At 36.8% G+C, this 23,674-nt stretch overlaps 2 protein-coding genes across 2 annotated transcripts in view; both read right to left on the bottom strand.

Moving 5' to 3' along the window:
• The window catches only part of LOC118771635 (calcium-activated chloride channel regulator 1-like), an 11,785-nt gene extending 5,527 nt beyond the window's left edge, over positions 1-6,258 (bottom strand). The window contains exons 1-8 of the mRNA XM_036519647.1: positions 6,127-6,258; positions 5,795-5,946; positions 5,041-5,178; positions 3,510-3,660; positions 2,692-2,797; positions 978-1,160; positions 638-848; positions 172-396 (exon numbers count right to left, since the gene is read on the bottom strand). Of these exons, the coding sequence (XP_036375540.1) occupies positions 172-396; positions 638-848; positions 978-1,160; positions 2,692-2,797; positions 3,510-3,660; positions 5,041-5,178; positions 5,795-5,944 (1,164 nt within the window). The 5' untranslated portion in view covers positions 5,945-5,946; positions 6,127-6,258. The remainder of the gene's footprint in view (positions 1-171; positions 397-637; positions 849-977; positions 1,161-2,691; positions 2,798-3,509; positions 3,661-5,040; positions 5,179-5,794; positions 5,947-6,126) is intronic.
• LOC118771630 (calcium-activated chloride channel regulator 1-like) lies at positions 6,242-23,674 on the bottom strand. Its single transcript, XM_036519635.1, has 15 exons — positions 23,528-23,674; positions 23,101-23,238; positions 19,557-19,707; positions 18,096-18,201; positions 16,495-16,664; positions 16,148-16,362; positions 15,823-16,047; positions 15,455-15,626; positions 12,822-12,928; positions 12,501-12,722; positions 11,898-12,168; positions 11,626-11,787; positions 10,762-10,995; positions 10,085-10,366; positions 6,242-6,273 (listed from the first exon to the last, which is right to left on the bottom strand). Exons 1-15 carry the CDS (start codon positions 23,672-23,674, stop codon positions 6,242-6,244), a joined length of 2,634 nt encoding a protein of 877 aa, XP_036375528.1.

Genomic DNA, 23,674 nt, shown 5'->3' with positions numbered 1-23,674 from the left:
GTAGTGGAAAGGGGGAATCAAAATCAGTTAATATCTCAGAGGTTGGCTAGATTAATAAATTTGTACGTTTAGGCTAAACTCTGCTGATTAAACTGCTTCCTGGAGTGGAGGAGTAAAACAAGAAATATAAAATGAAGATTTTACAATGAATTGCATGAAAGAGTATTTTACCTCAAAACCTTTAGCAAGCCCTTCACATATGTTTGTACCCCCATTTGCAGTAGATGGCAAGAAAGTCACAAGAGTCTCTCTGGCTGCTTCACCATCAATCAAGGTCAAAGGTCTAAGGATCTCAGCAGTATGGCTAAATTTTACAATCCCAACAAGGGACTGGTTCTCAATGATCGTCCGTAGGAAAATTGAAGCAGCTTGTTGTTGGCGTAACATTCTATCACCCTTTAAAAGACAAAATTGAGTTAATCACTCACCAAAGAACTTGTCCCATCTCCATAAAGCAGAAATATATTAGAGCATATGCGTATATCAAATAACTTATTACATTGGTTTTGTTTTCTCGTTTCTGATCAACAGAAGCTACTTTGTAAACAAGTTGCTTGTTATGGAATATTAGTGAAATGAATTAATCAAATTAATGTCATATATGAAAGGACAAAAGCATCTCCCTTCAGAAACTTACAGACATGCTTCCTGACACATCCAAGACAAGGCAGACAACCCGACGACTCCTCTTTAACACTGTGAACTTTGTCTCTGGAGGAGTGAAAGTTTCCATTGGTACAGAACTTTTGAAGTCAGACAGATCAATCACCTCCTGAACACTTCTGTAGTTGCATATAAGGTTCTGCTTATTTGGTGCCTCTGCATTGTGGCTGGTTTTGTTACAAAATCTTGTCTGCAATGCATCAATGATGTATAACAGGTTACATTAAAGTAAATACAACTTTATTGTTAAATGCATGCATTAATGCCATTTATAATAAAGTTTAATGTTAAACTGAGAGAAGATGTTTTAACACCTACTTCTTACAGGATCTAAATTCTGAAGGTACATTATAGATGAAGGTATATTTTGATGCTTCTCAGGATAGAATGCACAGTCTCCCGTGGGCAGACCAGTATTTTGGTCAAAAGAGCAGGATGTCATAGAGTTGTGCAGTTTGGAGACAGCAAACCTTCTACCCACAATGGCTTTGGGACATCTGAAAGTGTACAAACTTCCTTTAGAGGCACAGAAACATAAGTCTTACATAATACTGTATGTACTATGCATATGTACCAAATCACCATAAAAAATGCATCTACATAAAAAAGAATGCGACTTCCACAGACAAAAGAGGTGTAAATTTGTTTAATAAATTCATAGTATTTTAAAATGTCTTTTCTTTTGCAATTTTACATATAGTACCGGTCAAAAGTTTGCACACACCTGGTTAAGATAATGGGAAACATGCATTCAAAGACAAAGAAATTCAAATCTATTGGTTTAATGCACTCGTCTCTCTAATTGTCTGCCCAACTATTAGATAAAAGTGTCTGCCAAATGAATAAATGTAAATGCACATAAGTGGCAAAAAATTATCATACAATGTACCAGCAGAGGTAATGTCATAAATTTCCCATCTGTTTGGCTTTTGCCAGCATTAAACTCCAAAGTATTTTTTTCTTAATGATACTATTTAGACATATGACAACCATTTTAAATATTTTCAAGAAAGCCTTTTGTTGTCATTTTTAATAGTCCAATTATTTTATTATTCATGGGTATCTTTCTTTCATTCATTTTTAATTAGTTATATTAATAAGTTATATTAATAATAATCACAATAATAATAATAATAATAATATAGTGGGAGGAGAAAGTAATGCATGGGAGATACCCAAAAAGAAAAAAGAAACAGACGCGGACAAGCAAAAGACCAATTACTGGATCAAAAGCCGTGGACAGAAATCAGAAACAGAAGGACTAAAGACCACAGGCTTGCCACAAGATCATACCACCATGGAATAATCAAAGATGAAACAGATCTGTTATGCAGAATCTGTGGTAAATTTGAGGAAACCATCGATCATATTATCTCAGGCTGTCCGGAACTGGCAAAAACAGAATCTACTGTAATTCCAGGCACAGCAAAATAGCAATGTATCTGTACTGGAAGATCTCCAAGGAATACAACATTGAAACCACAGACAAGTGGTACCAACACCAGCCCAATACTGTAACTGAATCTAATGGAGTCTTATCGGACATAACAGTGAAAGAAAGTACATATATTGATTGATGTAGGTGTACCATCAGACCAAAACACACCTGGCAGGTTAACTGCGAAATTATCTAAGTACAAGGACCTCGACATTGAGATGCGGGGAATGTCCACAGAGATTATGCCAGTGGTTATAGGAGCTCTAGGACTTGTAAAAAGGCTTGGAAAAATGTATCAATAGGATTCCAAGCTACATCAACATCCAAGAAGTACAGAAGATAACCCTCCTAAGAACAGCGCACATTTTGCGGAGGGTGATCTCCATTATGTGAAAGACAATCTATCTTATAGCACCCAAGGACCATTGTTTGGACCCGATTCAATAGATGTATTACAAGATGCAAGAAAGAAAAAAGAACTTGAACATAATAATAATAATAATAATAACAATACATCTTGTTCTATACAATAAGATTCTAATTTTTCACTAATAATAATTACATTTCAGACTGCATTAAACAGTGTATACCTTGTTGCTTCAGCAATGTTCCCTGATAAGTAGAATGGTTGTTCCTCGTTGTACTCATCATAGACACCCCATCGGAGATGAGCCCATTCATGGACAAGGACTGTTTCTGGAATATAAAGTCAGCATTTGCAGAATGTAATTTAAAACAAGGTCTAACACTGGTTTAAGTCATGCACACCTATGCAAAAGTTATACTTTTCTTGGTAAATAAATGCATAGAATATTTGACAACATTTCCATGCAAAACAATACATAAAATACATTTAAGCTACAAGCCCATACTTCCCACGCTATTTCAAATCTTATGTGATATGTATATTTACAGTAGACTTATAAACTCACAGACTGTTGCCAAGCTGTGGTTGATTTTGTGGATCTGTCTTACAGATTATGTTGCACTAGGCAGTGGCAATTGCCTCAGTTTACACAATTCCAGAAAAGATATTCACAACATGTCAGTTGCTCTTACCATACAATGCATAGTCACCACCTTAGGTATGGCCAATATTTCCAGTGCCATACCACATTTCACGCAGGTATGGCGATGTACCATTTTATGTACCTTTCTCTTCATGATTTTTTTCAACTAATTCATCAACTATTTTATTGAACAGTCTCTGAATTTAGCCTCAAAATTATGTTCCAGCACACAGTCCTTTAACCCTTTCAGGAGCAATACAACATCATCATGATAACTGAATCCAAGGGTGGGATGGGAAATAATACATGGTTGTGAGTATATTACTGTAGAGATCACAAAATTTATATTATGAGAACAGATGCAAGATTTATTATTTTGAAGCAGATTCATCTCTTACCTCGAGGTCCATAAGCGTGAAGGAGATTGTCATCTAACAGGAAGTTTGGAGTTAAATGAATATATCTTCCTGGTGTTCCACAATCACCATACTGTAGAGTGTATGGATCATCTCCATGTTGTGGGTTTGGTTCATCAATGATTATATTTGCCTAAAAAATTGAAATTGTCATCACCAATATAATAACATGATTTTTAAAATGTCAAGGGTTTGTCTGTAACCTGTGCTACAACATTATTATCACATTATTATTAGTATTATTGTGTTAAAGAATATCTGATAGTGAGTCTAAAATTGCTTTGCTCTGATGCTTTTAGGCATCATTCTTGTAGTTGGATCATCACTCAAGAAACAGATTAAAGTAATTTCAACTGTGGAGGTATGTACTTTGAAGATGTGAACAAGATTGCTTGAGACCAAAATATGAAATAAAATGTTTTCGAGTATAATGCATATGGCAGTAAGTAAAGCTCACATTTCCTGCTTCTTTTTCAGATGGGAATCATTTCATATGATTTGTGGTGACCTCACCACACCCCGCCGTTATCTGCTAATGCACCGCAAGGAAGCTATATCAAATGCAAAAATGAACAATCTCAAAAATTAATACAAAATATTCCTCAAAGTCTGATGCAAAAGGTTTATTGTACATGGTTCAAAATCACATACAGTAAACCGGGCTGGTCCGCATGGAGCAGTAGCATCATCAGTCATAACCCCAAGCAGTTGCCCAAAGCAGTCCCCTAAGCAGTCAGGCAAGCAGTCTGGCAAGCAGCCCCCCCAAGCAGTCAGCCCAATCCCCAAATGCATCTCCCTTTTTATGCTTATTCCCTTAGCCCCTCCTGGAGCTTAGACTCAGACCCCCTCCTTCAGTTTCATAACACACATTCTGTACACTATTTTTCCAAGATCACACCTGTCTAATTAAAAATAATTACCCTGCCTTGGCTGTACACTATTATCTCCAAGACTGCACATATCTAATCTATAAAAAATAACTGTCCTTTCTTGACCTGCTCTGCCTTGGCTATACTCCATAAAGAATCCCTGTTTGCGACCCCCCTTTTTTAGAGTCCAACTCTTTTATCTTACACTAAGGGTCCATCCTCCGAGCAGCGTTCGGACAGTGTCCAACTCTCATTAACAGCCCCACAACAGGCCTTACTTGGCATACAGGTATCTCACAGCTGCATACCCCTCCCGCAGTCTCCTATACTCTCTTGACCCTTCTTTCTAGTTTCTGCTCACGGGCATACAAAGTATAATAGGATACATTATTATTTATTTAAGGCTTACAGTGTTAGGTTTTTTAATTAATAGAGTAAATGGCTCATATATCAATAACTTCAGTTAATATATCAATAACTGCAGTTAAAATAAAAAACTGGCAATAATTTATCTCCACCAAGTAACAAGCTTAAATCGTACCACGTCAAGCTCCGCTCTTCTCTGGTGGAGTGAAAGTGGCAATGCTTACAATTTGCACATGGGGTATACACTTAATCAGAAATTTTCCACAACAGATTCTTACCTTTTCGTAAGTTTCTGTCCGCGCTTTGGAATACTGTCCTTTCGACCAGTTAGGAGGAACTACTATCTTGACCTCTTTGAAATAAAATCTGTTCATGGTCACTTTAAAGAGGTAATGCGAAGATTGAATCACCATGTCCTATGGGAGCAGAACAAAGCAAAAGCAAGCGCACTGGTTTACATACCACCTGCTGTGTTAAACACAGCATGAAAGGGCAGATTGAAATCTGAAAGCAGATATATGTGCTTCAGACGCAAGGAGTTAATTCTGAATTGGTTGTACAAACGCTATTTTCCTATAATCATAGATGACCGGAAAAACATCGCGAAATGTATTGTCGTAGGTCACTGGAGTAATGATGAAGTAGCTGTAAAATTATTATACAATGTAGTACACAACATGTAAGTATGATAAATATCAGGCCCGCACAGTGTTTAATGCTGAAAATATGGAACAAATAATGAATTTAAAGAAGTTAGCTATTTTAACTGTAAGATTCTACTCAAATTCAGTCTGCTCATTGGCGAAACTGAGGTAGCTGCTGTCGGTTTTGTACCTGACAGCATCTGTGTGAACAGAGAAGGATGGCAATCTTGAAAGTCACCACACTCACCAGCCTCTGTGCAATTTCACAATCCCCAACAGTTTATCACACGTAGTAGAAGCAGATATTTAATTCTCAGCAAATAATTCTTAACTAAAGCAACTATAGGATAATCATCAGAACATGTTTTGTTCTCAGTGCTTTTATTACCTTTATTCTTTCAATGAGCTGTGAGTTTTCGGGCACTGCTGGACTGATGGCGAAGAGAACGTCTGTGTAACCATTTCCATCCAGTTTGATCCCAGAGACCGATGCTAACAGATAGACCACCACAGCCGAACCTCCTGTTCTTGGGCGCATGACTGTGAGAGTGTCCGCCTTTGACATTAGAAAGCTATTGTTTCCCCGCAGATTACCATATTGTGTCACACATCGTTTCGAACCTTTTTTACGATTTACGTCACCTGGAGTTGCGCATCGAACTTTGCCAAGCTATGAGTAACAATATAGGATCATGATGATTGCAATAATTTAATTCTTACCTTTTCGTAAGTTTTTCCGTCCGTTCTCTGAAATAAACAAACAAACCTAAACAAAGAATCGTAACACCACAAACAAACGCAAAGTAATACAAAGTACCCCAAACAATTACAACGTTCAGACAACAACCCCAAAGTTAGGACAGTCGGCTGTAAAATACAAGAAAAATCACATAGCACTACCACACCCAGCTGCGGGGGGAGGGGGTCAACGACACTCTTTTGCAACACTCTGGAGACGTTCCCAGGAAATCCTCTCCATCCTCTGTGTGTGTGTTTCGGCGGGGAGGGGGCAGTTGTTGCGGGAAGCTGTCTCTGACAGTCCTGACAGTTATTTTGGAGGTCATTAGAGAATGTGTGTGACATACAGCACATTTGCTTCCTCTGATTAGGCTCTTTGCCTGTCTATAAGACATTATTGCTGTTTGGGAAAGATGGTGCTGTTGAAGTGACATTCAGTGGCGTGACTTATCAGCCCTTTCTGCATGAACACACAGGCTTCCCTTCCCCTGGACCAAAGGGTACCCCGAAATAGGGGACCCATTGTTTCACTGTGCTGCCATCCCATGCAGTTCAGTTTCTCCAACTCAGTGGAGGGGAAGAGAATGCAATCAAAAAAGAAAAAACCCCTCTTGGTGGCTCGCTTGTTAAGAGTGTCACTCCACCCCCTCCCTTTCGCCTCCTCAAACCTGTTATTCCATACATAACAGGATTCCTGGTTTTACAGCAGATTCTTGGCAGGGACATCAGCATGTTTTAAAAATGGGAAATGTGCAGGAACCCTAAAATTTCACTCTGATGCCAAACCACTACATCTGCTTCATTTTGATATAGCTTTCAAGTTCTCACGTAAGTTCATTAAAGAATTTTCCTGGCAAGCATAATTATTTCTTCATGAAATGGCCTCAAAATGAAATTGTCTCCACTTATCCTGCTTCATAGCTCACAGTTTTGCAGAAAGAAATGGCGCAAAAGCACCAACAGTGGCTGGGGTGACCATGAGTTACAACATCTGAATCATGTTGTCCTTTGAATATACATCCAGATTATAAGGCAATATAAATGTATTGTTGGAATTATTGATTCTTTTTTCACTTATTTTTAAATTACTCAGGTGAGTCTGCAAGAGTTCCAGGATAAGGGTGTTTCCAATGGCACAGAAATTTTGTAGTTAAGCCTTCCTGGGCTTACAGTAGTGGAAGCCAGGCAAGTCTGACAGGGTCTATAGAGGTATTTACTGTTGATCAGGGTGACGTGACTTATACCTCTCTCATAACTCATGAGATACCCCTAATTGATGAGGTGCTGCTATAATAACGCTATAGGAGAATACGCCCCCCCTCACAATTTGATACAGTAGAAGCTCATTTAAAGCAACCCCTCAAGAGTAAGGTGATTTGAGAAAGTAACAGCCCCTTTTGCTTGCCTATAACATTGGCCTAGAAAAGGGATGGGAGCCTGCACATGTTTGTGGACTAGTGTCAATTAAATGCCTGTCCTAGGAAAGATGTCTACCCCTTGCCACGAATTGAGAAGTCTATGGGTGTCCTTTCAGGAGCAAAATGGTGTTCAATCCTTGATTCAGCAAGTGGTTACATCCCACTTTGTGTGGCAGAATCTGACCATCACAAGACTGCATTCTGCACTCCCTTTGGCCTCTTCAGGTTCATCTGATTGCCTTTTGTGTTATGCAATGGGTTGTGCATTGCCCCAGGTATGTTTAAACAGATAACAGAATGACTTCCTAGACATTTGTCACATCAATCCTTTTTTATACTGTATTCTCAAATTGTGAAGATTTCCATGCAAAACAATAGATAAAATAAATTTTAAGCTATATTCCCATACTTCGCATGCTATTTCAAATTTTATGTGTTATGTATATTCACAATAAACTTATAAACTCACAGACTGTTGCCAAGCTGTGGTTGATTTTGAGGGTGAGGGTCAGGTGTGGACCTGTCTTACTAATAATGATGTGCCAAACAGTTGTAGTTGCCTCAGTTTACACAATTCCAGAAAAGATATTCACAACACGTCAGTAGCTATTACCATACAAAGCATAGCCACCACCATAGGTATGGCCAGTACTGCTACCATACCAGTACTACCGCTATACCACTTCACGTAAGTATCTTGATGTACCTTTTTATGCACCTTTCACTTCATGATTCTTTCAACTAATTCATCAACTATTTCAATGAAGAATTTCTTCATACATACATACATACATACATACATATATAATTACATATATCATTACACATTAACTTTGCAGCAGGATGACAACTCACCAAACAAACCAAACAAACAGTTTACCACATATGTGGGAACAGACATTTAATTATCAGTAAATAATTCTTAAATAAAACAGCTATAGGATAATCATCAGAAAATGTTTTGATCTCAGTACATTCATTCTTTCAATGAGCTGTGAATTTTCAGGCACTGCTGGACTGATGGTGAAGATAATGTCTGTGTATCTATAACCACATTAGCCATAACTGAGTTGGGCTCCTTTGCAAGAACTATATGCGTGCAAAAAACAAACAAATCATCAAAAAACATTTTTAATACTCTAATGGTAACTTTCATTCTATTTAATCTCATCTTGTATTTAGATTAATCTAACATGGACTTCCTTAGACACACAAAGACATAGTTGAGGTTCAGCTGCTGTTCAGACCAAACATCTGAAAGGGTAGGAAATCTGATTTAAGTGACTTTGACCATGGGTGATTGTTGGTGCCAGACTTCTTGCAAAGCAGCACAATAACGTTTGTTCTCATGACAGAATCCCGTGTTTCAGAATATCCAGCTGTGTGGCTGGCCAGTGGCCATGGCCATTGCCATTCATTGCATCAATAGGATAAAACCTACTTCTGAATATTAAGGATGAAAAATTACAAATAAAAATATGAGGTCCTTTTACTTCCCCAACTTATTTTCATTTAAAAAATGAGTCCATCATGTGACTTTCTCCTCCCCAGATGCAACAATTGTCTCATCATTATTGTCTTGATGAGGCCAATTCATGGGTTCACAACAATAAACAAGCAATTCTTGACAAGAAACACTTTCAGACCAATATGGACTTTCTCCCTCATGTTATCTCAAGAAATTCACTTTTTAGGGAAGTCACTGCTTTCACTCATTAATTTCAGCAATGTTAATTAATGGTCAAGAAACACTACAGCTTTCATGTGGGTGATGGTGTAACATAGTGGTAAGGAGCAGGACTCTTAACCAAAAGGTTGCTGGTTTGATTCCCTGCTGGGGCACTGCTGTTGTACCCTTGGGCAAAGTACCTAACGCAGAATTGCCTTAGTAAATGTCCAACAATTCATTCAAATAGTTTTCTTGGCCATATATATGGATATTGCCCAAACAAAATTCTGAGAAACTGGAACTTTATGGGTTGTAGTAGGCTTTATTTTCATTTACACAACCTTTTATTTCAGTGATTGTTTAAGTCATAATGGTGTGAAAGAAATAAGAAATTTCACTTAAATTCAGCAATCATAGTAAAGGACAACATGCATTATGGTTTTGTTAAATGGAAACCTTAGCCAGATGTAATTTGTAATCAATATTTCTTATTGACAATAAAGCAAAGTTTGGAATGCGTAATTCTGTTGATCACTCACCTTTAGTAAAATAACTACTTTTTGTATTGGATGAAAACAAACAATTAAGAGAATGTCCTGACTATTGATGTGTAAAATGTAAAACTCACCAAATGATGTCTACATAATTAAAATACTTACAAAAAAGCACTGTCTGTGAAATGTATAATTTGAATATAGAGCAATTGTAAAGTTCTGGGGTCAACTTTAGATGACTTGGTTTTGATCAAAACTTCCAGCTTTCTTTTTCTTTAAATATATAATTATGCCAGCAAGGATAGAAATGGTAACAATTATCCCTGTGATACATAAAACAACAGTTGTTACATTCATACTTTCTGAATTCTCAACAGACTCCACAATCTCTGACTCCACAATCTTTGATGCCTGGGCAATGTTAGAGACATCTGATTTTAAATAATGCTGATCTTCAGCTTTGATAGCAAAGAATAGGACTGTTCCATTTTTCATGGTGATACCATCTAAAATAAATGAGAAGCCCTCCATGGAGCCTGCCTCTTGTGGTGGGAGGCCAGAAGTGTTGATCAACTGTGCATCACTGAAATTGGTCCTGAGAAGCTCAAAGTCTTCACTCATACGAATCTCATAGGCTGTGGCTGGAAAAAAGGAAACAGAGAAACTTGCTTAAGATGAAGCGTGGTAAGTGGTGGATCAGTGGGAAGTGAGTCCTATCCCTTTGCATACATTACAGTGAGAGAATTGGAGACACATTCATGAATATAGTGGAGTACAGTAAGGTGAATGCATATACAAATGTTGGCCAGGGAAATCTTCACCCCCTGCAACCAGAACAAGAATTTGACTTGTTCCATTAACTGAGGGCCTGGGTTTTTATTTCAATGGGCTCAAAACAGTGTTCATTTATTTTTTATTTCGAACTGACATCTACGTGTATGAAAGGTTTAAAAAGTGAGAGTGGGAGTACTGAACAACAGATATTGGATCAAATGTGTTGTATACAATGGCCTTAGATTTTTGAAACCTACAGTACCTGTTCCCTGGTCTAAATCTTCCCCAGGAGCAGTCCAATTAAGGAACACCTGGTCCTCCTCTATTTCTGCAGTCAGATCTGTGATTTTACTGGGCGGCAATTTTGGAGGGGGTACACCCGGAGGGAGAGAGACAATGAAGCTCTCCCCTATAGCTGTCCTGCTGAAGTTGCCCACATCCACCTGCAGGTTGTCTGCACTGACTGTAGGCTTCGGTGGGTTCAGTTTCACCTCTCCTGAAATAAAAAGTCAAGGTTAGGCATAGTTTTGCAGTCTTATATCTTATAAGGCTATTTATAAACCTCAAAAATAATTTTGAAAGATTTTTCATTGACATAGTTGGCTTGTTGAAAAAGAGTTTGGTAACATTTGATTTCTCTCGTTTATCCAGGGTCTTGTGGTGATTTGTGATGAAGTTGCTTTTGCTGTTGCTGAAGGTAATTGCTATTTCTGCTTATACCCTTTCCTCTCTCTGCAATACTCTATTTTCTTCTTGTTTAATACCTCTCTTACTGTACCTCTGGCTGCTTTCCAGTGAGATACACCACATATCTCTTCTGAAATAAACCTCTGCTTTGTCCAGTGTTCAAAACTATCATCCTCTTTTCTCTTCTTTCTTTCCAAAAACCTCAGATAAGCTGCATTTAAACAAATCTGCAATTCAAAACAGCCTCCTGGGCCCTAATCAGTCTAACTTCAGAGTTGGATGCTCTACACTTGGTGCTATATCAGTAACTGAGGGTCTGCAATCCATAAGGGCAACATCCCTTTCCTCTGTCCTTCTGTATCTATCTGTCATATTCAACACAGTGCATCACCAGATCCAACCAGAGTCTGTGGTGGTGAAACAGATAGTTATTATTTACCATCAATCACATATCCAGGTAAGTACATTGCACGGCTTTGCCCGGTGTTGGCTGTGGCTTTGTGCTCTCGCCCCTTTACTCGCACCTTCAGGTTATGCTTTCCACCTTTCAAGTTGGTAAAATATCTAGAGTAGATGCCATCATGTTTCTGAATATCAGCTCCTGAAAGACAAGAAGAGATGAATTATGTTACAGTGGAAATATATTTTCCCAATCTTTAACAAACTGTCAAATAACTTTACAAACTGAACACACAATGAAGTAAAGTTTACCTGCACCATTATCCAGAAGCTGTAGCTCTTCTTTGTCTCCAGTACTTGATACAATTGTGGCCCATACATCTGCCAGAGTCACAGGGACTCCTTTCTGATTCACCTCTGCAAACACTGCCATGGGTTTGCTTCCATCACTGGACTGCTGGCTCATGTGGGCCTTCACTGTGACAGGAGCAACATCTGCTCTGGCAGCACGACTGGTCACTGTCATCGTCAGTGACTGAGGACTTGTCATTGTGTTAAAGAGGCTGTACTGCCAATCTCCTGTCTAGAGTCATAATTTAGATAAAGAAAGGAACAGATATTGGAGACTAAATTCCTAAAGCATAACATAACATACAAGAGAAACTCATATTGTTAGGTCAAGGACAAGGAAAACAAACCTATTTTTGTACGATTCCACCTCTCTGCTTAAAGAAATATTTAAAAATGAGAAATTCTTCTATTGTGCTTATATAGTTTGCTTATATAGTTTCAATAGGCAGTTGAAATATATAGTATGGATACAAAAGATGCACAGCTAAAATGAATTGGCATCTTTCCAACTTGAGCAGTAATGTTATATGCATTACTACAAAAGTCAAGAAGTTAAAAGCAAACCTCAGCCGTTCCTGGAATCTCCAGAGACAGCATTTTTTCGTTGGCATCGTGTTTGAAATTTGATATTTGATAGGGAGTTCCGCTTGGGCTGATTATCATGATGTTGGGTGGAATTGTTTCATAAATAACCAAAAATGTTGTTTGATTTCCAACTGTTTTATCAACAGAAACAATCCCATTGAACAAGCCATTCCCACCAGTTCTCTCCCCGGTGCTCTCAAGCTATTTGGAGAAAAGACACATCCATATTTTTTGAATATTCAGTTCATTTGTAAAAATTGTGGTTTATTACTTTTCCGCTGACCACTGCTTTCTGCTTACCTGAATTGTCTGTCGTGTAAGATCACCATCAGATGTTGTAAGTGATGCAAAGACATCCAGAAGTTCATTGCTATCCAACCTTTCACTGGCTACAAAATATTTTCCTCCTGTCAATGCAATCAAAAGCATTTTTGAGAAGAGACACATGAAGGTGCAATATGAAATGATAAATATTCACCTAGGAATTGAACAGAATAGCTATTAGCCTCTCATCTTCACTTTCTGTGGCATATGTGAACACAGCTCAGGGAAATGGCAAGAGCCTCTTTGCTGCAACAGTTGTTAATCTGTTTGGTTGTCAGACTTTATAGCCTGGGTTAAATAGCAGAGATCCAGTTGGGGAGAGGGTCCTACAACACTGCCTGGGAAAAAGACCTGCAGGCATGAGGAAAAGTGCAAAAGGCAGAGAGAGGTGAGAAGGTAGGATATGCAGACAGCTGATGCAACAGGAAAGAAAGATTAGTATTTAGTTTATATACATCATTTTCAGGATTGGTTTGGTAAGAGTGGTCATGGATGCAGGCATATTCTGTCCTTCCAAACTTCACTTATTATACTTCCATCTGTAGTATCAAAAAAGTAATGCTTTACTTCCTCTCAGTGCTGCCATGTTTATTCACATGTAACCACCAATTAGCACAGCAGCATCCAAATAATAGATTTTGAATAGAATTCTGAATAGATTTTGAAAATGAAAATTATAAGGCCAGTATGGCAACCATTGAAGATTCTTATCTTCCTCGGTAATATGGGGTGCAAAGGATTTTTTTGCATAATGACCTTAGTTTGCAAAACTGTCTGCATCCTTTGCACTCCATAATAATGAGAAAGATGCAGTATATGATCCAATTTTATTATGGCTAATTAAATGTAGTTTAATGTGTTTGTATACGGATGTTTGTGTTAGATATATGTTAATACCATTTTTCTTTGGCTGTTTCAACACGTTAAGTCACAGTTTTCATTTTCCTTGTAATGTCTACTTTTTACTTGGTAATATATTGCCCTGCTGTCTGTCAGGTTTTAGTTTTAAGAAATTCTCTACACAGGAAGGCTCTAACCCAGGGTGTTCTTACAGATGTGCTGACTGTGTCCCATTTGAATCAAATATATTTAATCTTCAGTGTTAACCATGTCTGTGTTGTATATGTAACTACCAAATATGCATGTAACATAATTATCATATGAAAGGGCAAGTAAGGCCACAAAATTAGCCACAAATTTAAAAATTCCTTCTCTGGCTGATCATTTGCCTTCTTCCCATTAAAACACTCTCAGCAGAGGGTTCCTTGGTTGGCAAAAAATTATGGAATCACCACACTTAGAAGATGTTCACCCAGCTTTTTTACTTCGTAGCAAATAAACAAATCACAGATATGACACAAACAATTTTTGTTGAATAGCTGAACATTCTGGCTTCGTGAAACATGCCTCAAACAAATTAAATTAAATTATTTTAATTGATGACATACATTTTTCCAAATCAAGTAGAGGAAAAAATTATGGGGTCATCAACAAAACAAATCACAATTAGTACTTTGTTGCTCCTCCTCGGGCTGTTATGACGGCCTGAATTCTTTGAGGCATGGACTTCACTAATGAAAAACAATATTCTCTATCAAGCTGGTTCCAACTTTCTTGAATAGTGGCTGACAGATCGGCTTTGCAGGATGGAGCCATGTCATGGACCATTTTTTTAAATAAAACCATAAATTTTCAATCGGATTGAGATCTGGACTGTTTTCTGGCCATGTCATTGAGTTGATATGTCTTTCTTGAAGAAAAGCTTTAACACTCTTTGCTCTGTGGTAAGATGCATTATCATTCTGAAAAATGACTTCATCATCACCAAACCTATTTAGTAATCAATAGAATGAGAAAAGTGTCCAAAATTTCAATGTACACCTGTGCATTGACTGTTGTGGTAATGATTGCCATCGTCCTTTACCTGACATGCAACTCCATATCATAAATGAGGGGGAAATTTTGATTGTTTTCACCAGGCAGTGATCTTTATATGTTTCATTAGGACGGCACCAGACAAAAGTTCCAGCATCATCTCCTTGGCCAATGCAGATTCGTGATTCATCACTGAATATCACTTTCATCCAATCATCCACACTCCATGATTGCTTGTCTTTAGCCCACTGTAACCTTGTTTGCTTCTGTTTAGGTGTTAGTGCTGGTTTTCGTTTGGCTTTTCTGTATGTAAATCCCATTTCATTCAGGTGATTTCTTGATTTGGAAAAATGTATGTCATCAATTAAAATAATTTAATTTAATTTGTTTGAGGCATGTTTCACGAAGCCAGAATGTTCAACTATTCAACAAAAATTGTTGTGTGACATTTCTGTGATTTGTTTATTTGCTACGAAGTAAAAAAGCTGGGTGAACATCTTCTAAGTGTGGTGATTCCATAATTTTTGCCAGATGTTGTATATTTACCTGTGACTGAGAATTACGTATTATAATTCTTTGTCTCTTCAATAGCCTGTTCAAAAAGACTAAATGGCCTCAAGTTCAAAAGTTTGCCACCCCTGCCTTACTGTACACAATATAGAATATATATATTATATATAAAATTGCACAGAGAAAGAAACACTGTCTGCAATATGCAATATTGTTTTCTTTACCTGAGATTTCAGACATGGTTTGTAGAATTGCATTTGGAGAAGGGCCAAGAGCAATTGTCTGCACAATAGCACCGCTCTGAGCAACCCTGTCGATGCAGGTTATTTCAGACTCTCCATCAGTTAGGAAAATAATTTCATCCCCTGTTGTGTCTCCATTGTCATTACGAAGTACCTTGAAAACATTTTTTGAAGAAATATTAAAAAACAAAAAACATTTTGGCATGAATATCACTTAAAGCCGGAAGGGATAGTCGAAATCAGTAATAAAAATTGTAATTAATTAATAATAAAATTGAATATTAAGGACAAACTGTACTGAATACACTCCTTCCTGGAATGGAGGAGTGAGTGTATAAAGAATTTGTTACCTCAAACCCTTTTTCAAGTCCTGCACAAATGTTTGTACCCCCACTTGCACTAACTGGCAAGGAATTCACAAGGGCCTCCCTGGTTACTTCACTGTCAATCAAGGTGAGATATTCAAGGATGTCAGCAGTATGGGTAAATGTTACAATGCCAACAAAGGACTTCTCCTCAATTATCCTCCGCAAGAAAAGTGAAGCAGCTTGTCGTTGTCTCAATATTCTATCACCCTTTTAAAGACAAAACAGAGTTATTATCCCATCAAAGAATTGTGGCACCTGTATAAAAAGACAAGATAAAAAATATAAATATATCACCTGAGAAACTTACAGACATACTTCCCGACACATCCAGAACGAGGCAGATAACCCGTCTGCTCCTCTTTAACACTGTGAACTTTGTCTCTGGAGGAGTGGAAGTTTCCATTGGTACAGAACTTTTGGAGTCTCCAGACAGATCAATCACCTCCTGAACACTTCTGTAGTTGCATATTCGGTTCTGCTTATTTGGTGCCTCTGCATTGTGGCTGGTTTTATCACAAAATCCTGTCTGGAATGCACACATAATGTGAAACATGTTAAATGAATGCAAATGCCGCTTTATTGTTAAATGCATGCATTAATCCCATCCATAATAAAGATAAATGTTAAATTGAGAGAGGATGTTTTTATGTCTACTACTTACAAAATCTAAACTAGGAAGATACATTATAGATGCTGGTATGTTTTGATGCATGGCAGGATAGAATGCACAGTCTGCCGTAGGCAGACCAGTTTTTCTGTCAAGAGGGCAGGACTTGTGTGGTTTGGAGACAGCAGTCATACTACCCACAATGGCTTTGGGACATCTGAAAGTATAAAAACTTTTCTTAGAGTCATACAAAGTAATAATACTCTATGTAAAATGTATATGCTCCAAATCACCATACAAAATAGGTTTACATGAAAAAAATGCAAACGAGGTGTAAATCCACTTTTCATATTATTCATATTTTTTTACTTTTTTTTACGTATTTTTTGAATCACAACAGTCCATGATTCACAACAATGTAATTGTTTAGCTGTGGTCATGTGACCACAGCTATGAGGATATGAGTGCACAGTAGAGTGTACACTAAATGTAAAGACAATTGGCATTAGTTTAGGTGCAGATTTATTTGCAGATGTCACAATTGCACTGGCTTGTTGCAGCCATACTATTTACTTCATGTAGCAATTTCTCCTCACTGCTTTATGTAGAGCTTAGTATAAGGATTGTATATATCAGATTTTGTGTCAATTTGTCTGACTGTTCATGGGGAATTGACATTTGAGTGTAAAAAATATAGATCTCACCCCCTTTGTAAATTGAATGGAATGTGGTTCCAGCGTTATTTCACATAACTTTTGCCTCGCAAACGTTGAAAGTACACCACAAACTCTCTACATATGAAATTGCACATAAATTAAAGGTATGGCTCATGAAAAGATGATTGTAAAGCTTTTTTGACATTAAAAATTCACTTACAAATGTGCATTATCAAGAGTTTGTAGAATCCATGGTTTTTAAAGGATTGAGATCTAATTTGGAACAGAATTTGGGTGTTGTTTTGACACTGCACAAGAAAACTGCAGCCGAGTCATGTGATCTATGGGTGAAAGCCAGGTATTGTCAGATGCAACCATTCTCTCTCTACAATCCTGCCAAGTTTGGGGAGTTTTCAAAGTGCTTTCTGAGTTTTACAGCATTTTTTCTACAGCTGCCGGAAGAAAAACATGTACAATTACAGTAACTTTACTTCAGCTTCATCTTGCTAAATAATTCTTGGGCACACATTAATTATGGGTGCATAGACTATACTGACACCAAACTTTTTATTTCTCCCATGTATAATCTGTAAACTCAAAACAGATCAGTGTAAAGCGCTGCATTATCTGTCTGAAGGTAATGTTCAAGCAGGGCTAGTTAAGAACAAATACTTTACAGTTCCCAGAAAGGAAGATCCTATGCTATTTAAAACACTAAATTGATAGTAAATAATAAACAATAATTAATAAACTGAATGTGAAAACAAAGTACCCAAATAGCTAATATGAAAAGGGACTCTTGCTCTAAACAATATTATTTTTCTAAATCATGTTTATAAGCACTGTATAATTGTTCCCCTTATGAATTAGGAACATTAGATCATTTTAATGCATGAACATGAGGAGTAATAAAGGACAAGTTAATATGACTGAACAGTAGTAATAATTCCAGTTCCAACAGTAATTCCAGCCTCCATTTGACGGTGGTGTACCTTGTTGCTTCAATAATGTTCCCTGATGAGTAGAATGGTCTTTCCTCGTTGTACTCATCATAGACTCCCCATCGAAGATGAGCCCATTCATGGACAAGGACTCTTCCTGGAAAATGAGGGGATGAAAGTAGATTGAACGGGCCGCTAACGCTTCAGATACCTTTACAGCAGTCAAGGCCAATTTACAGTAAGCCAAGGTATGTGCAGCACTGGGAGAATAACATAATTCACACTGCAATAAAAGTTGGCTTGTGTATACATGAATGCAAAGAAATTTGATAAATATAATTATTGTTGGCAAATACATTGCATATTACACATTTTTTTTATTCCATAAAGCATTACAATTAATAAATAAATTATCCAATCAGGATGGGAAGCTACTCTAAATAGGCACATATGCATTTCTATGCAACATTGTAAACAAACAGATGATACAACCAGGAAATGTGTACAAATCTGCTCCAGAATTTAAAAAAATCTAATTTAATGCCTGATATATTAAGAACACTTGTAATGGCCAATACAGACAATTGTATGCCCAATTAAAGAAATTACACATGTATGATTTATTAAGAACAGTTGTAATGGCCAATACAGACAATTGTATGCCCAATTAAAGAAATTACACATGTATATGTTTGTCTTTTGTGGGTGATGCACGAAGAATAATTTTGTAAATGATTACAGCTGCATTTGACCAAATTTAAATGTGGGCCCTTTTTGTCTTTTTGCCTGTTGTGAAGTGATGTGATCAGGCATCAGCTCAGAGAGCACACAATATGAAAACTTAAATCTGATCCACAAGCACTTGAACTATTGGTAAAAGAGGCAAATCAAAGCATTGCAAAGCTAGAGCAGTGAATTGGGGTGCAGTATACAAAGTATATACAGTATATGCCAATGTCTCTGTGCTATGATGACAGCAGCCATTCCAGTTCCTATGGTAGTGCTAAAGTTAATGCTGCCTCCCACAAATTGCAAATTGCACTAGGTAAACTGCATTAGTAATTGTAGGCTTTATTAGTTTTTTATCTTCCCACTTTTCTATGCTTTCCCAAAGGAAAAGTTATAACTACATATTCATTAACATGAACCAACAAAAGGCCACATTTTAAAAGTGTGAATCTCATCACACCAGATTAGTAGGTATGCCTCAGTTATTGCCTGTGGTAACACTTTTGCTTGTATTTCAACACCTATCAAGCCATTTGTGAATCAGGCCATTAATGGGTATAAATAGGGCACATGTATTAATACATTAAACAGAATGTGAACATTTTTGAGGAAGGAGAAATGACAAGGTCTGATACTAGCTGGTTTTGATACCCCTTGGACACAGAGTCCGTCAAGGGGAACTGCTGGTAGGCTGACCATATGTTAAATTAGAAACTACTAACTAACAATAATAACAGTAATAAGAAGTGAAACTCCCTGTATTGACATGGATTCATTTCTTACCTCGAGGTCCATAAACTTCAATGAGACTGTCATTTATCAGGAAGCTTGGAGTTAAATGAATATATTTTCCTGGTGCTCCACATTCATCAAATTGTTGAGTGTATGGATCATTTCCATGTAATGGGTTTGGTTCAGTAATAATTATGTTTGCCTTTAAAATGAAATAATTCACAGGTATCAATTACTATTATTTTTTTTTCAAATCTATACACAGTATCACAAATGTTCATTTTTAAATATATTCATATTGGTAATGCTATTTTAGAGTTGGTAAAATATCTCAGGAATCTCACAGTACAGTTCATAGTCCAAATCATTTGACATTTTTAGAGTAAACTGTCCAGTAGATTGTTTAGTATTTTAGCGCAAAGTTTGCAATGATGAAAATGCTAAATTGTTTGTGTTACCTTGTTTATGAAAACTACTGCATATACTTTTGAAACTGTGGCAGAAATTTGCTTGTCATGGTCAGAGGTGGTATATAAAATCAAAAAAAATATGCTGAAATGCCTGAGATATTTGGTGCTAAATTTCACCATACTGAATGCAAAGCTGGTTCACAGTTAAACTAGAGCACTGCATACATCATGTTACTATATAGTGTTGTCAGTCTTGTGCTAAAAAATTGATCTAAAACAACATCCTTGACTGAGTAACCTTTCTTGAACTTGTGATGAGAACGGGGCACCTGCCAAACAGGACCATGATAAACAGGGTGAACATTCATCATCATTACATGAAAACACTCCAAATAGAGAATTACTTTCTTGTTGATATGATCTGATGTAATATTTTTGTTCTGAAAGATCCAAAATGGCAGAAATCCTGTTGTTTTGTTGTTTTTTTTTTTTGTTTTCTTCACCGTAAGACAACATTGCCGCCTTTACCCTGACGCTCATTGCGCCGTTTGAAGTTGTTGAAGTCCGCCGTTTGAAAGTGTATCGTATTAGTTGCCCTATAGGCTGTAATTGTACAAATCTAATAGTACTGTGTCCTCAAACAGACCTTGCTCTCAGCTGAGAACTGTCTCATTGTGGAACTGTACACATCCTGTCCCCGTACTGTCACTATACTTGCTGTATGCACTTTTGTAAGTCACTTTGGATAAAAGCGTCTGCTAAATAAATAAATGTAAAATGTAAATGTAAATGTAACATTGCCAGACCTGGCACATGTGTTATTCATATCTGTAAATGAGTATAAATTGCTCTGCCTTACAATAAGTCAATTAGTCAATCAAATTTTATTTGTGTCATGACATTATGTCAATCTGGAGAGCTGACATACACATTTGTTTTGTTACACAATCCAGTGTATTGTTGTTGTGTCTGAACATCTGAATGAAATGCACAAATCATAATGTTTGTTGTAGTAGGCCTTGATAATCTCAAGACGTCTATCTATCCAAAATCATAGGTGTAGTGCCCCCCCCCACCAACATGACAAGGGCGTTCCAGTACTTTAGAAAATAGCAGTACAACTCTGGTCATAATCAGGCATGATTTACATATTGAGGGGAAAAAAACATTCAGAATTATGGACGGGTAGCCTACTCTTCTCAACACATTAATCTAGAGAATTTGACCTACATCTAAGTGACAGTGTGACATAGTTGCTAATATGTAAAAGGTGTGCAGATGGATAATATATAAAATTGTAACGTATATAGGTCACTCTGGATAAGAGCATCTGCTAAATGACAATAATGTAATGTAATGTATCTGATGTTAAATTTGCCAGTGGTTTGAAATTATTTGCTGCCCATAATAGGGAATTTCTCAAAATGGCACACTCTGTAAATAATTTGAATATGTTGTGTAATGTTTACATTTTTTTATACTAGTGTTAGTTGTAAGGATATAAGTCCCAAAAACTTCTGCTGTATGTATGTAAAGTGTTGATTATCTCATGATGTTACTGATAGTTGATGCATGTCATTGCTGGATATCATTTAACTAAGGTATTCTACTGTTTGACCCGATAAAGCAAAGTTTCCCTTTGGTAACATTATGTACATTGTGCACTTGCACGTTTGTGTTGTGTCACTTTCATGCTTGCAGTTCCAGCTCCACACCTAGGGGTGAGGCTTGAGGGCAAGCCACTCTCTTCTCTGCTAGCTAGCAGTGTGGGAAATCAGTGAGACCAGGATGCCAATTTTTAAAGATGTCTTTGAAGGCTTAAAGCTCTCAGAGCAGGTCTTGCCAAAATTACAGTGATAGAGTGCCAGTTTCCTGAGCTTGTCTGAATTTGCTTGATGGTGTAATGCCCACATTGTTCACCACTGTTTCCAAAGGTGGTAAAGTCTAATTCCCCTCTAAGAGGTACCACATTTGTATTCCTTTGACTTACATTCAGAAAATGGACCATTTTAATTGATACTCCCTGCTCCCTTGACATAACTTTTCTTTACATCTTATGAATCAAAGCTTTCTGGGAACACACCAAGTAAAAATGTTGAAAATATGTTGATTCAGGGTGTGGTAATACCTTGGTTAACAAAACAACCATCTAATGCAACTCTGAGTGGCTTTCTTGAGCAAGATTATACACAATAATGAGATCATATGGGGAAATAAAATGTGGCATGGAATGAAGTCATTTGGGTTATCACAGTCAACACTGAAAACCATTTTAAATAAGGGAGAAAAGTATAAGAAATTGATCCAGCATGCTAGTAACATTAACAGCTGGTTTTAAGACAGTGGTGATTACAGTGAAATGACTGTCAATGTAATTTCTGATATGCTTATTAAATAAATACGTATTTTATGCTTATGGTGCTTTTGATGTTATTTCTTTATTCCTTATGATATAACCCCACTTTTTATAAAGTAAAATTATATTAAAAAATGTAATCACACACTTGTTAGTTTAGTTTAGTTAGCTGCTAGTTTGTACCTTGCCTGGCCAACCTCTGAAACCTGGTCATGCAGTGCTTCTGATATTTTTGACCCTGTATGTTTTTTGCTTGTGCTGTATTGTACCTCACTTGTAAGCTGCTTTGGATAAAAGCATCTGCCAAATAAATAAATGTAAATGTAAATATTCTGGAGTTCTGGTATGTATCCCTGCATATGGCATATTATATATAGCTTATTTATAGATTTATGATAACAAAGTGACCTTATGCAATCTATACGCTTTGTTAACCATGGTATAGCTGTATTTCTTTGGTCAGTTAAACAAAGACTGTAGCACATTTTACCGCCTTTTCACCTTCGACTTGTGTTTACATTCAGTTGTGAAGTGTGAAGTGTTTTTTTTTAATAAAATATTATATACTATATTAAAATATTATATTATAAAAACCAATAGTCGAATGAATCCAAATAACAGGCAGAACAACAAACAGAATTTTCACATTTAAAATAAATTAAAATGAAATAGTATGTAACCTATTTAACATTTTGTCCAGAGACCATGTGAATAACCTTGTATATTATATTTATTTATGGACTGTTTTTACCACACTGTAAAGGACCCCAAAGTAGGTCCTTTGACGCTTTAACCGCTTATAGAATGAAAGATATTGTTTATTTCTTACCTTGTCATATGTTTCTGTCCTTCCTCTAGAATACTGTCCTTTGGACCAGTTGGAGGGAACCAATATTTTAACCTCTTTGAAATAAAATCTTTTGAAGGAAGCTTGAAAGAGGTATTGTGAAGATTCAATGAACATGTCCTAAGAGGGAGTAGTAAAAGATAAGAAAAGATAAGATAACACTTTATTGATCCCCAGGCAGGGGATGGGGTCACATGGCGATACATAACATGATGAATGTATTAAAAAAATTACATGAAAGAGTAAATTTAAAAAGAAAACACACTGAGTGACATTCAACACTCAGTGAACAGAAAAACAATTCAAAACTCAAAGCAGATGCAGGTGATTAGGTTTCCATGAGTTATTCTTCGTCTAATTGTTATAATCAATATAAACTGTCTATTTTTTACCTTTTTGTTTTCATTACCTTGATTCTTTCAATGAGCTGAGGATTTTCAGGCACAGCTGGGTTGATGGCAAAGAGAATGTTTGTGTATCCATTTCCATCCAGTTTGATCCCAGAGGCAGATCCCAACAGATAAATTATCAAAGATACAAATGCTCTTGAGTGCAT

This window comes from Megalops cyprinoides, chromosome 2, assembly GCF_013368585.1.
Source record: "Megalops cyprinoides isolate fMegCyp1 chromosome 2, fMegCyp1.pri, whole genome shotgun sequence".
Taxonomy (NCBI): Eukaryota; Metazoa; Chordata; class Actinopteri; order Elopiformes; family Megalopidae; genus Megalops; species Megalops cyprinoides.
The sequence above is the reverse complement of the archived record's forward strand: the minus strand, read 5'-3'. Positions and strand labels throughout refer to the sequence as shown.

Coding starts and splice junctions, on each gene's coding strand:
- LOC118771630 (XM_036519635.1), bottom strand. CDS start 23,674: ATGCACTCAAGAGCATTTGTATCTTTGATAATTTATCTGTTGGGATCT. Junction 12,929..15,454: donor AACCATGTCTGAAATCTCAG/GTAAAGAAAACA, acceptor TTGCATTGACAG/GAGGAAAATATTTTGTAGCC. Junction 10,996..11,625: donor ACCTGGATATGTGATTGATG/GTAAATAATAAC, acceptor TTTTTATTTCAG/GAGAGGTGAAACTGAACCCA.